This window comes from Fringilla coelebs (assembly GCF_963513975.1).
Source record: "Fringilla coelebs genome assembly, chromosome: 2".
NCBI classification, from domain to species: Eukaryota; Metazoa; Chordata; class Aves; order Passeriformes; family Fringillidae; genus Fringilla; species Fringilla coelebs.
Window position 1 is genome coordinate 3628291 of NC_140029.1, and position 12615 is coordinate 3640905.

The 12615-nt window shown below is 43.7% G+C and overlaps 1 protein-coding gene across 1 annotated transcript; it reads right to left on the minus strand.

The window, feature by feature from the left end:
• Nucleotides 1-1606: 1606 nt before the first annotated feature.
• Nucleotides 1607-9820, minus strand: PSMG1 (proteasome assembly chaperone 1). Its single transcript, XM_084200951.1, has 7 exons — nucleotides 9696-9820; nucleotides 9377-9459; nucleotides 8067-8218; nucleotides 7653-7715; nucleotides 5503-5701; nucleotides 4460-4596; nucleotides 1607-3344 (listed from the first exon to the last, which is right to left on the minus strand). Exons 1-7 carry the CDS (start codon nucleotides 9815-9817, stop codon nucleotides 3270-3272), a joined length of 831 nt encoding a protein of 276 aa, XP_084057077.1. The 5' UTR covers nucleotides 9818-9820; the 3' UTR covers nucleotides 1607-3269.
• Between the last annotated feature and the right edge of the window lie 2795 nt (nucleotides 9821-12615).

The window sequence follows — 12615 nt, forward strand, 5'->3', positions numbered from 1 at the left end:
AGCTGTGATCTCACTTGGCTCAAGGAGGTGCCTGTAGGTGCTGGCTGCTGCCATGTGCAGCAGCTGCCCAAACTTCCAGTCCAAAATATTTAAAGGGAAAAAAAAAAAAGCGGAGATTTGATGGCAGCAAAAAAAGTAAAATTATTAATCTCTTTGACTTTCATGTTACTTTTAGCTCATTTAGATCTGTGAATGTTTTAGACAGAAACCAGAATATTAAACAAATCAGAATGAGGTAGAACAAAATACTTGCCTTTTTCACTTCTTTGGCACAAGAATTGTAGAATTACATGTCAGAAGTGATGTTCTTCCTCTGCAGCTTTGGCAACAAAGCACTTTGCAGGGTAGAACCAATGTGAGCATGGAATCCAGAAAGAATTAAATTGTTTCCTGGAGCTGTGCAGTGAGATGAGGAATGGGAATGATGTGAATCCTGTCTGCAGCAGGAGAGGGATTGGGATTGTGTCCCTGTGTCCCACTCAGGTGAGAGCCCACCTGCAGAGCTGCCCCAGCCCTGGAGGAGCTGGAGCTGCTGCAGAGAGCCCAGAGGAGGCTCCAGGATGAGCAGAGGGCTGGAGCAGCTCTGCTGGCAGGAAAGGCTGGCACAGCTGGCATTGCTCACCTGCACAGGAGAAGCTTTGGGCTGAGCTCAGGGTGGCCTTGCAGGGCCTGCAGGAGCCCCAGGAAACCTGGAGAGAGACAATTTCCAGGGGATGCAGGGACAGCACACAGGGAATGGCTTCAAAATGACAGAGGGCAGGGCTGGGTGGGATCTTGGGAATGAGGAATTGTTCCCTGGCAGGGTGGGCAGGGCTGGGATGGAATTCCATCCCTGGATCCCTGGCAGTGCCCAAGGCCAGGCTGGACACTGGGGCTGGAGCAGCCTGGGACAGTGGGAGGTGTCCCTGCCATGGCAGGGGTGGGATGAAATGATCTTTAAGGTCCCTTCCAGCCCAAACCTGGCTTGGACTTCACCTTTGTACATCCCTGCTCTCACACCTGTGGCTTGTACTGCACAGACTCCAACAGCTTCCAAGGCAAAAGCAAAGGAGGCTCTATAAAATGCACCTTGAATCCAGGACTTTTAGGTCAGGCACATCACCAAGGAGTCAGAGCCTTCAGGAATGGGAAAACACCTCTGCCCACCAAATAAATTCTGCAGTGTGACAAAGCAGAGTGGACTTGAGAAGAGCCCTTGGTTTGGAAGGCATTCAGAAGAAGACACATAAGTCTTATCTAAAAGAAAAGGTAATAAATGACTTAAATGTCTATAAAAATGGGAGAAAAAACCCCTCTTCCAGTCTCACAGTTTACTCTGGTTTCACAATCTGCATTTAGAAAATACCTCAGGAAACCAAGTCTTACACAATCTCATCTCAAACTTCTCCCCCCAAAGCTTTAAAGCCATCTGCCACATTTGACAAGTCTGAAGTTTGTGAACTCCTACAAGGATTACACCCAGCAGCTGTTAGGAAACAAGAAAGCCTCACTGCAGGCTCTTGGTAGATACTGGAGAGCAGAGTAGGGAAAATATAAAAAGGCAGCAACATTCAAATGTGGAAAAAAAATCTTCAGTCAACACTCACATCTGATGAGACACAGTTCATCATTAGTTCTGAAGCTTCCAAATATTTAAGGGGTGAATATGAGCTGCTTCCTATATCAAATTAGGGGAAAAAGCAGAATTTTAAATTAAAATCTCTTATTTCACTGCCCTACAGTACTTCCCCACTACATCCTACCCAAATATTTCCTGCTATGGAGAGCTTTCAAGCAAAAATACTGAACCCAGGAGGAATTCTGCCAGAACATCAGGTTTCAGTCTGATTTCATCTCCCAAGCTGCCATGGTTTTGTTTGCCACTTTTATTCAAGGTGTTTAGGAGCATTCTCACACCCCAGCATAAAGCCAGGTAGTAAAAACTGAATTAAATATAATATAGTAACTGCTTTAAAACACTGCAAACTGCCTGGGTGACGACACCAATACCAGAAATACATTCACAATTCCTCTAAGGGTCTGCATAATTTACTATTCAAGAGATTTCTTATTATCTGCTTTATTTATTATGAACCAAACACGTAAAAGTAAGAAAATGGTGCAGCCAACTTTCAGAACAACAGAATTCTCAGCTCAGATCACACATAAAACCAATTTTTGAATTAAAGGGATGGACAGAAATGGGGGGAAAAAACCCCAACAAAGCTTCATAATTTGTTCCACAATCCAGTTCCAAAATCCAGCAGCACTTTAGGCAAGATGTGCTCATCTGTAATTACCTGAACTGGAATTTAAATCAGTGACAGTTCTGTGAAGGAAAACACTGTTCAGAAATATCCACTGAGCATCCAGTGCAAATCAAAGCTGCACCCAGCAGAGAACAGCATTACCTGGGAGCAAATTCACACCACTGAACACCATTTTCTTAAACAAAATGTTAAATTAAACAGAGTACAACTCAGAGCTGCACCTCAATCCTAGTTAATACTTGAAATGAACTGCTGAAATCGTTACCAACTTCCAGAGAATGTTCTGAGACACTTTAAAACCTTTTACTTTCCTCTAAAAAAATCACATGCTCTGCCTAAGAGATCTTTTATTATTTCTACCAGTGCCCAAATTTTGGTGTTTTAAAGTGGATTTGCCACTTTAATCAGTTTGCCCTGGCAAATCCAGCTGAAGCAGCCTGTGATCCTGCCAGCCCCTTTGACCAGGAGAGGTTATTTTTCACTAGCAAGTTTTAAAGGCATTTACCCTACTTTAATTACTGCATTTTGTATCAATATATACATTAAAAAGGGCATGTGGAGCCATAAATAAACATAAGCAAAATTCTCTGTGGATGGAAAAGGACAGAGAGTGCATTTTCTTGATCACAGCTTTGAAGAGCATCAAACATTAGAAAAACCTTCAGATGTCAAGATAAAGTAAAAAAGGCAGAGGTCTTGTTAGATACAGACAAAATTCCTTATCTGTATTTTCCTCTTTAAAGATATAAAAGGAATGCTTTTAGGTAAGACAATCCCTTCAGGAGGAGAAAAAGGAGTTGATTTTCATATCCAAGATATCTTTCCTAAAATCATTCCAGAAGAAAGTCTTCCAAGCCATGCAGAAGGGTGTTCAGTGATGAAGTTAAAAGCAATAAAAATGAGTGGGAAAGTAAAAATCAACTGGAGTTTATTCTAGTTTTAAAGGGGGAAAAAAAAAATTCCCAGGAGTCCTCTAGAGAAGAAACTGGAGTTTACAAAAGTGCAGCATAACTGTCCTTGTCATATGTAGATATTATTGTGAGTTTCACTGGTTGTCAGGAACTTCTTCAAAATCTTTGTGCTTTCAGAGGCATCCTGGGGAAAGGAAGAGAGTATCAGCATCACCCACAGTGCTGGGAACAAAGCAAGAGCTCCCCTGGCCTCTGGCCCCATTTTCATTACTCTGAACATCACTTTTAATTAAGATATTAACTAACTATTATTAGGTACTATAATGAAATAATTATCTATTATTAAATTTGATTAATTAAAAGATATTAACATCACTTTGATGAAGATATTAACTGAGCAAACCTCAGGTCTTCTGAATGAAGTTATCCACAGGAATCTGCAGTGCAGCAACAAAATGGGATTTATTATTTTGCATTCCTCCTTGCTTGGATATGAGGGGAAGAGTCTCTGTCATTGTTCTCCTTCAGAGTTTAAATATTTATGTCTTACTCAGACTTATTCAGCAGAACAGAATGAGCTGCACTGAAAACTGATTTTAGAACTGAAATAAACACCTCAGTACACACAGACCTCTTTGGGCATTTAAATCTGAGTTCAAAGTGTTCTCAACCAACTAAAATGGAATTAAAAACATTTCAGAATGTTTTACTCTTTCATTTTAGGAGCTGCAACGGGAATTTATGGGAGCAATGGGATTTACTGTGAGGATGGGGGCACACAGAAATTGTGGCTGCCCCATCCCTGGAAGTTTTCAAGGCCAGGCTGGATTTCATAGCTGCTGGATTAATGTAAAAATTTCTTCAGAAATTTGGCCTTTTAGCTCCAAAAAGAAGTTATAGGTCAAAAGGGGTTATTTTAAGAAACTTTCCTGTATGCCAGAAGAGAGGCAGATATAGAGCTAGAACAGAGCCATCTGGTATATGACTATAAAATGTAAAAATAATTAAAAAACCACACAACAAAAAGCTTAAAAGTTTTACATGAGGCAACTCCAAAGGAAACTGCAGCTTACACAAGCACAAGAAATCCCTCTCTGATATAGTCATACCATAAGAAGAGCCTGAAAATTCAAAATGAAGTTTTGAAGGAAACTGTAAATTCATTATTTCTAAGCCACACAGATGTTACAGCAGGTACAAAGCACTGCCATTAAAATCTGCATTTTTCTGCCTTTTCAGATGCAATCCCCACAGGAAAACAGACAAAAGCTCCCATTAATTTGAAATATGGAATTTTACCTTGGCTAAACTCTTCAGGAGTTTAGAAGAGAGCAGAGGTTTGAAGGCTTCAATGGTGACTGTGTCCAGCTTGATGACATCAGTGTAACACTGGTACAGCACTGCAGGGATCCCCCACACCTGGCAGTAACTCAGAACTGACACAGGGCAAAAGGAAACCTCTGTTAAATTCAGCACAAAAGGAATCTCTCTCTTCTGTGTATAAAAATCAGAATTTCAAAGCCATGGGAGTTTAATTACTAGCTCAGGATGCTGACAGCTGGAGCAGCCACTCCTCATCCCACAGTTACACAAGGAAAATTAGTTAAAATCAAAAGTTAGTTAAATGCAGGTGTTTCTTCCTGGCACATACGTTATCTGGAAGCTGTACATAAAAATAAATCAATAAAATATTTTTAAAAATTTATTAAATATTTAATTAAAAAAATAAAAGAAATAAAAACAATAGCAACATCTGCAAAAAGCCCAAACAAACCTCCCCCCCCCGCCCCCAAAAAAGAAAAAAAACAATAAAAAGGAATGTGAACAAGAGAAAATCATCCACTTTTAGCTCCTGCCAGACAAGCTTTTCCATTAGGGATTCTAGAATGAAAAACTCAAGGTTTTTATTAAATTACATCATAAAACTGAACCTAACTTTTCCATGAGGCTGATAGCAGACCTGTGCAAGCTTCCCTACCTGTTATATACAGAAAGGACTTTATGAGCTTTTATTTTGGATGCTCAGTTGAAAATAATTCCTAAAAAACTGTAATTAATTACTAAGCACAATTCCTAAAAAACCTCACTGTACAATATGCTTTGTAAGGCTCTACTGAAGAATTTCCCAGTACTTCTGTCCCACACATAACTGGTAAAATGATGTGTGGCTGGTTTGGAAAATTGTCCCTATTTTCCAGGGCAATGTGCAAGATGTGAATCTGTCAGTAATTAATTTTTTAAAAGCTGAATTTTCAGCCAGTTCCCACAATTAAGCAAAAATACTAATTGCAGAGGGATGCTCCTCAGGGGGAATTGTGTAAATAATTGAAATTGCAAAGTACCAGCAGCAGGAAGGTCCCTCACAATGTTGGGCTGCTCCAGCAGTGGGCAGCAGACCTGCTCCTGGAATTCTTTGGTCTTCAAGGCTTTCAGGAATGGAGAGACAAGTGTCAGAGTGGATTCCTGAGTTTTATAATCAGCTACAGGACACGTGGAAAGGATGGTGACTTGCAAGCCTTTCTTCTGCATAGAGCCAAAAACCTGAAATTAAAAAAAATAAATCACCAAAAGTTCTCACAATAAAAGCAGAGGAACATCAAAGATTCATTTCAATTTCAGAGCAAAGGGTACTTGAACTCAGGTGTGCAGGACCAAAACCAGTTTGAATCACAGCCTTCAGGTAGAAATTTGCCAGGCATTGCTCCTGGGATGGAGATAAAAAACCCCAAAATAACAGCTGGCATATTTACCAAGTCAAGTGCTCTTCTGGAGAGGTTTTAAGTTTTCAGCACTTTGTATTCAATATAAGAAGATTTACTGCTTTAATTAATGGTGACTGTAGAAAGAAAAATGATTCCAAATAAAAACAAGCAGTTCACTGAGCTGCATAACATTTGAAATGAAAACTGTGCTCCCCAATGTCCTACAATATTGTAAGAGACTTTATTTTAAATGCACGGATTTTATTTCATTCTATTCAAGTTGAATTGAGAAAGAGAATCCTAAATTTTCTTTCTCATATTCAAAGAACAGAGTTTTGAAGTACAAAACCTTCTGGCTATTACAAAATACCAAAAGGAGAAAAGGAAATAGAGAATTTGGAAACTGTGACAGAAACTTGCCTGTTTCTGTCTGTGTACCAATCCCAGGAGGGAAGCTGCCTGTGCTCTCCCATCCCTGTGTCACCAACTATGACAGAAAACTGACAGAAATATTCAGAAGCCCACATATTTTCCACTTGCTTTGTTGGGAACACAGGCTGGACTTCATGGCTGCAGAACTCCAACCTGTGTGTTCTGGTTTGTCAGTGATCCTTAGAGAGAAAACCCAATCAGATGTAATGATCTGACTTGTGGAGATGGGAGATGCTCAGTAAATCAGGATTTACACACAGAACAGGGCTGAAAGCAGAAAGATTGCCAGCATGTTGTTTCTGCTGCACATTTAAAATTACTAATAACCAAAAAATCTAAAAATACTCAGGAACACTGAGTTGGTACAACCACACTCCTGCTGTTCAGGAACACCCACACTGGAAATCACACATATCCACAAACAACTGGGGAAGACAACAACCCCCCAGCCATCCTACTTCTGCAATCCCACTTTAAATGAAGTGCAGGAATGTGTGGAAAACAGCAAAACATCTGAGGTCTCAGGGTTTTTAAACTTCCAAATGAGCCATGACCCCCCAGCAAAGCTGGACTTATCTTTAAGCCCAGCTTTAGAATCCCTGCTGGTCCATCAGCTCAGCAGAGATTTAAAGGCAGGCAGGGAGGGAGCAGACAGAGAGCAAGACAAAATAGGCCACACTTCTGCAGGCAAAGCAGTGTCACAAATCCATCAGGAAAATCAAGAGGAGGAACATTCACCCCCCCTTGGCTTTATCTTATTAAAATCAAAATGATGATATTTGGAGGGACTTCCCTGAGCCAGCAGTGCTCCTGTACCTGGGTGATGCTGGGGTGAGGCCCTGGGAATGTTAAATCTGGGAAGAAATGGGACAAATACTGCTTGGGAGGCACCTTCCCCTCCAGTTCCCCCTGGGAAAGGCACAGAACACACCCAGCAGGTGACACCATCCACCAGGAGCTCCACAACTGGTTTGTCTGGTGATCCATTGGCAGCTGGACAAACTGCTGTTGGTTTTTTGAAGGAAAAATTCTCCCAGAGGTGAAATGCAGCTGAAATAAGCCATGGGAAATGAAAAGCAAGCAGGAAAAAGGTTTGGCAAGTGGTTAAGGGCCAACAAAACTGAAATTGTCCAGAAGGAGTGACTGCACTCAGCTGGGATCTTACAGCAGATACAGCTGGCAGCATCTAGAAAGGGATTTCACAGATCCTGAAGAGAGTAAATTTATCAATTTTTGAATATTTAATAAAAGAAAACCACAGGGGAAACTTATTTAACACTGTCATGGGTAAAGTATCAGAGAGGAAGATCCCCATCCTCAGGATTTTATTACTCCATTTATCTTCTTGCCAGTTTTACCTTCTCAAGCCACTGGAACTGTTGATCCTCAGCCACGTAGCAACTACACTGGCACAATAAAACCTAAAAAAAAAGCAAAAACTTGCGTAAGCAAGTGGTTTAAAGGGCACAACAGCAGCTCAGCATCACCTGTAAGGGTGATGAGGGTGCAAACAATAATTTGTTCAGTTATTTTGGGTTTCTTTAACTCAGTTTCAATGGGGATTTTTTGCTCACAAATGCAGTGAAGCCACAAGGCTGTGACATCTCTGTGCTGAGTTCCAGACAGAACTTCACACAATTTTAGTGAGAATTAACCCTTCAGATCACTTATGAGATTAACCCAGGATCCTGCAGTGCCTTGTCTGAGGGTGGATGAAAGCTCTCTTTTTCAGAAAGCCAAACCACAGAGGAATTAAAGCTCAAGTCACTTACTGTGGGATCTGATATCAATCTGTAGAATAAACAGAAAGAGTCTGTGGGGAGGACATTTGTGGTGCTGGATGTTCTGCACCACTCATTCCACAGCTTCACAACTCCAATCACTTCCCAGCACACAGAATCCAGGATAAAAGAGGACAGGAAAGCTGCAAAACCCATTTAAAATACTGTTAATTTATAAAGAATAAAACCTCTGTTTTACAAAGAAATAGCTGGACTAAATTAGATTATTCCTTTGCAATCTGAAGGAAGAATAACTTATTTTTATCAACTGAGATTTACTGACCAAATCTAAGAAACATCAGCAATGTAATTAGCCCTGCTGTACTCAAATTTAAAAAAGATGAAGAGATGTTCAACATATACAAATCCCTAACACAAAAATCACTTGTTCTTAGGAATTACAGCATTACAATCAACTTCAATTTCTTTAGTATTAATTAAGGATGTGAGATATTAAGTCTCTTAATACTTTCTGACATAGCAGATTAAAAACAAAAGTCACTGAAGCAGCAAGGCAGAGCCATTATACTGATTCTAGAAAAAACAGAGGCAAGAGTGTGGCAAAAATGTTCATAAATCAGATTCCTGTCAAAAGCTAGAAAAAACAGATCCAAAATACCTATTACTATTTTTCAAAGAAAAACCTGAACAAAACCCAAACATATTAGCAAAGTTAACTTTGATAAAATCTAAATGTCATCTAAATGTCACTTAAATGCAAGCAAGACTTCTGGGTACTATTAGATCAAAACTTTTGCCAATTAATAAACTGGCAGAGAGTTTACCAAACAAAAGCCAGGTAAAGGAAAAGGGAGATTGTCCTAACTAAAATCCCAAACTAAAACATACTTCACTTTTCCTGTCCAACTGAAAATACATCCATTTTCAAGAGGAGCAAACAGCCGTAACAATAACTGTGTTTCACATGTACAGAGTAACTTCAGCCTTCCCTGGGATAGCTCAGCTGCCTCCAGGTTTAACCTCTGCTGCTAAATGAGGAGCTGCACATTCAGTAAATAGAGGGGCTTAAAGAAGGCTGGAGGGGGACTTTTCAAAAGGTAATGGGATGACAGGACAAGGGAGAATGAGTTGAACTCAAGGAGGGCAGGGTTGGATGGGGTATTGGGAGGGTGGGGGTGCCCAGAGCATTTGTGGCTGCCCCTGGATCCCTGGCAGTGCTCAGGGCCAGGCTGGACACCGGGGCTGGGAGCAGGGAACGTCCTGGCACATTTACACCTCCCTGCCACCTTCTGCCTCCCCACATTTACCCCCGAACCCAGCGGCTCTGGTTCTGCACGCACCCGCAGCGTTCCTCCCGATGGCCACGATGAACCTGGAGCACACCAGGGGCTCCTGGGCACAGCTCCACAGGACTTCGATCTCCCTGGGAAAAGAACCACAGAACAGCCCGGGCTGGGAGGGACACACAAGGACCATCCAAACCCAGCTCCTGGCCCTGTAGAGATCCCCCAACAACCCCACCCAGGGCATCCCTGGCAGCGCTGGCCACAGGAGCTCCGGCAGCCCCGGGGCCGTGCCCATTCCCTGAGCAGTGCCAGCACCCTCTGGGGGAAGAACCTTGCCCTGATCTCCAGCCGGAGCTTCCCGCGCTGCCGGTACCTTTTCTTCTCGATCTCCCTGCGGATCTCCCGGTCCTCGGGCGTCTCCTCCCGCGCCTCCTCCTCCTCGTCCAGGCCGGCCCGGGACGGGGCCACCACCACCTCCCCGAAGAAGGTCGCCATGGCCGCCGCCCGCGCCTGCGCGGCCCCGCCCTCAGCGCCGGAGCAGGCGCGGGAGGGCCCGGGGGCTCTGAGGGCGTGAGGCGGCGGCAGCGCCTCCGGTGTGCCCTGGGTGCCGCCCGGTGCCCTCGATGCCGCTCGGTGTGGCCTCGGTACTGCCCGGTGCCGCTCGGTGTGCTCTCAGTACCGCCCGGTGGTGCCCTCGGTACCGCCGAGCCTCACAGCAAGGGCCGCGTCCGGGCAGCTCTGGAGCGCTCGCAGAGATGGTGACTCCATCGCAGCCCTGGGCAGTTTCTTCCAAGGATTAACCATCTTTTCAGTGAAGAAAATCGTCCAGATATCCCATTTAAACCTCCCCAGGCTTGACCCAACAGTTTAACGCCGTCAGAAGTTAAAGAATCTGACAATTAGGGACAAACGTGCAGGCACTGGGTGTTTGAATGAATTTGCACAGTGCCACATTCCCACGTGTGCTGCTGTCACCTTGGCCATGAGTTCCTGAAGAATGTGTCACCCTCCCCTCCTGGCTTTCTGCCCCGTGGTTTTCCATGGCTCCAGGTGGAGTTTCAGTGCTGGACATGGACTTGGTGGTGGTCAGACAGGAGAACCCCCACTGCCCACCAGAGGTGGGAACAGGAGGGTCTGGTGGTGCAGAAGAGTTGGCAAATAGAACAAGAATAAAGAAACTCCTCAGCGTGTTCATTTTCTGCCTGACCTCGATGCCGTTTTGTCCTGTCCCTGTTCCCTGGGAGCAGAGCCCGACCCCCCCGGCTGTCCCCTCCTGGCAGGGACTTGTGCAGAGCCACCAGGGCCCCCTGAGCCTCCTTTGCTCCAGGCTCAGCCCCTGCCCAGCTCCCTCAGGAATTCTCCAGCCCCTGCCCAGCTCCGTTCCCTGCCCTGGACACGCTCCAGCCCCTCCAGGGCTCTCCTGCAGGAGCAGAACTGGACCCAGCACAGAGGGACCCCAGCACAGAGGGACAATCCCTGCCCTGCTCCTGCTGCACACACAATTCCTCACCCAGCCCAGCTGCCAGTGCCCTCCTGCCCCCCCGGGCACCCCTGGGCACCCCTGGGCTCGTGTCCAGCCCCTGGCAGCAGCACCCCCAGGGCCTTTTCCAGCTCTCCAGCCCCACGGGGTTGTTGTCCCTTGGCCTGGCTGAACCAAAGAAGAGCACAGTGACATTCCAGGTGTATGTACAGCTTTACTTTGGTCCACTAACACATGTACATCATCAAAGCCTGTGACATGAAAGAATTTGATTCCTTTACGATTCTGTCCTGCACTTTAATGTTTCCCTCTGTTCAAGCTGCCTGATCACCATCACAGACTTGGGTCCTGCTCTGAAACAAACCAAAACACCCCCCAAAAGTCACATTAAATAAAGATCCTAACTTTTAAAGGTCTACTACTTCACTTCCCTGAGTACAGCTAGACAAAACCAAAAATGCTCACTTAAAGGAAGGTGAAAGGACTGCCAGTTCCATAAGTCAGCATGCTCCTTTAATAAATTAAAAATAAATAAACTCTTAAAGGGTGAAAGACTCAAAATACCTTTCCAGTTTAATAATTTCTCTTCCCACTATGAGTATAAAATGAGGAAATACAGACCAGCACATGCTTTGCCTAGAAAATAAAAGTGTCAGGGTCCCTAAGGCAGTGACTCCCTGTGGGATCTGCAGCCCCAAAGGCCAGAACCTTCTCCAGCTTTCAGGGATCATGAACCTATGTGTGCAGTGACAGAATACAGCCCCTGAAATCCAGCTTTGTAAAGCTAAGCCTAGATTAGAAATACAAGCTTACCAGCCAAATTTTAGCTGTTCAAACTGAAAATTAATAAAAACTCTGATGTTCAATTATTCCCAAACTGGAGGTTGTACTCCAGAGAACACTGAGAATAAGCACCTGCTAAACAATCAAGTTTATGGAAAATATAAAAAAATAGTGGACTTACTATCTTATAACAAAGTTTGCTCCTCAAAGAAAACACAAAGCCACCTTCAAGTTTTACCACTAAACACACAACTGTGTTTGTATTTCAGAAACCAAATAAAGAATCCAGATTAACATTTATCTTGAATTTACAGAATTCTGCTGCATCTTGTTAAAGACTATGCTCTAAATAAAACTTCCTGGGACAAGAACCATTTAAATTATTTTTGGACTTCATGAGGAAGTGTTAAGGAAGGAAAAAAAGAGTATTTCTCTGCTGAGATAACATCTGGGATAGCAAAAGTGATGGTAAATGCAAACAGTGTCAGTGAGGGTGTTGGAGAAGTGGCTCTCACTGACAGCAGCCCCATTTTCCACGATGATTTCCATTTGTACAAGGAGTTCTGTCATTATTCACCAGGACTGTGCAGCTGCACTAATTTTTTTACCTCCAAACCCTTCCAAATCCCACTATCAGTGCAACCTGCTGGAAAACCAATTCCCAATCTTGCTCTTTCAGTTCACATGAGCTAGGCTAGGATAAATCTGATACTCTGCCACATCTTTTACTGAATGACGAAATCAGGAATGACCAAGTTTTCCACAGTGTGAGAAAAGGAAACTGCAGAAAAGAGGAAGAACCCTGGAGTAGGGAAATAGCAGAGATTCCCTGGTGTTGGGCTGGGGGCAGCCATTGTGGGGCTCCCACCAGCACAGTTCCAGGGAAAAGTAAGAATTGAGAGCTGCTGTGTGCTCTTGTTGTTGATATGTGTTCAACCAGGGACTTCCACGTGTTTTCCTGGAGAAATTTCCCTTCTCGTCAACGAGAGCCACCTCAAACATTGTGAAAACAGGAGATATACCGCAAAGC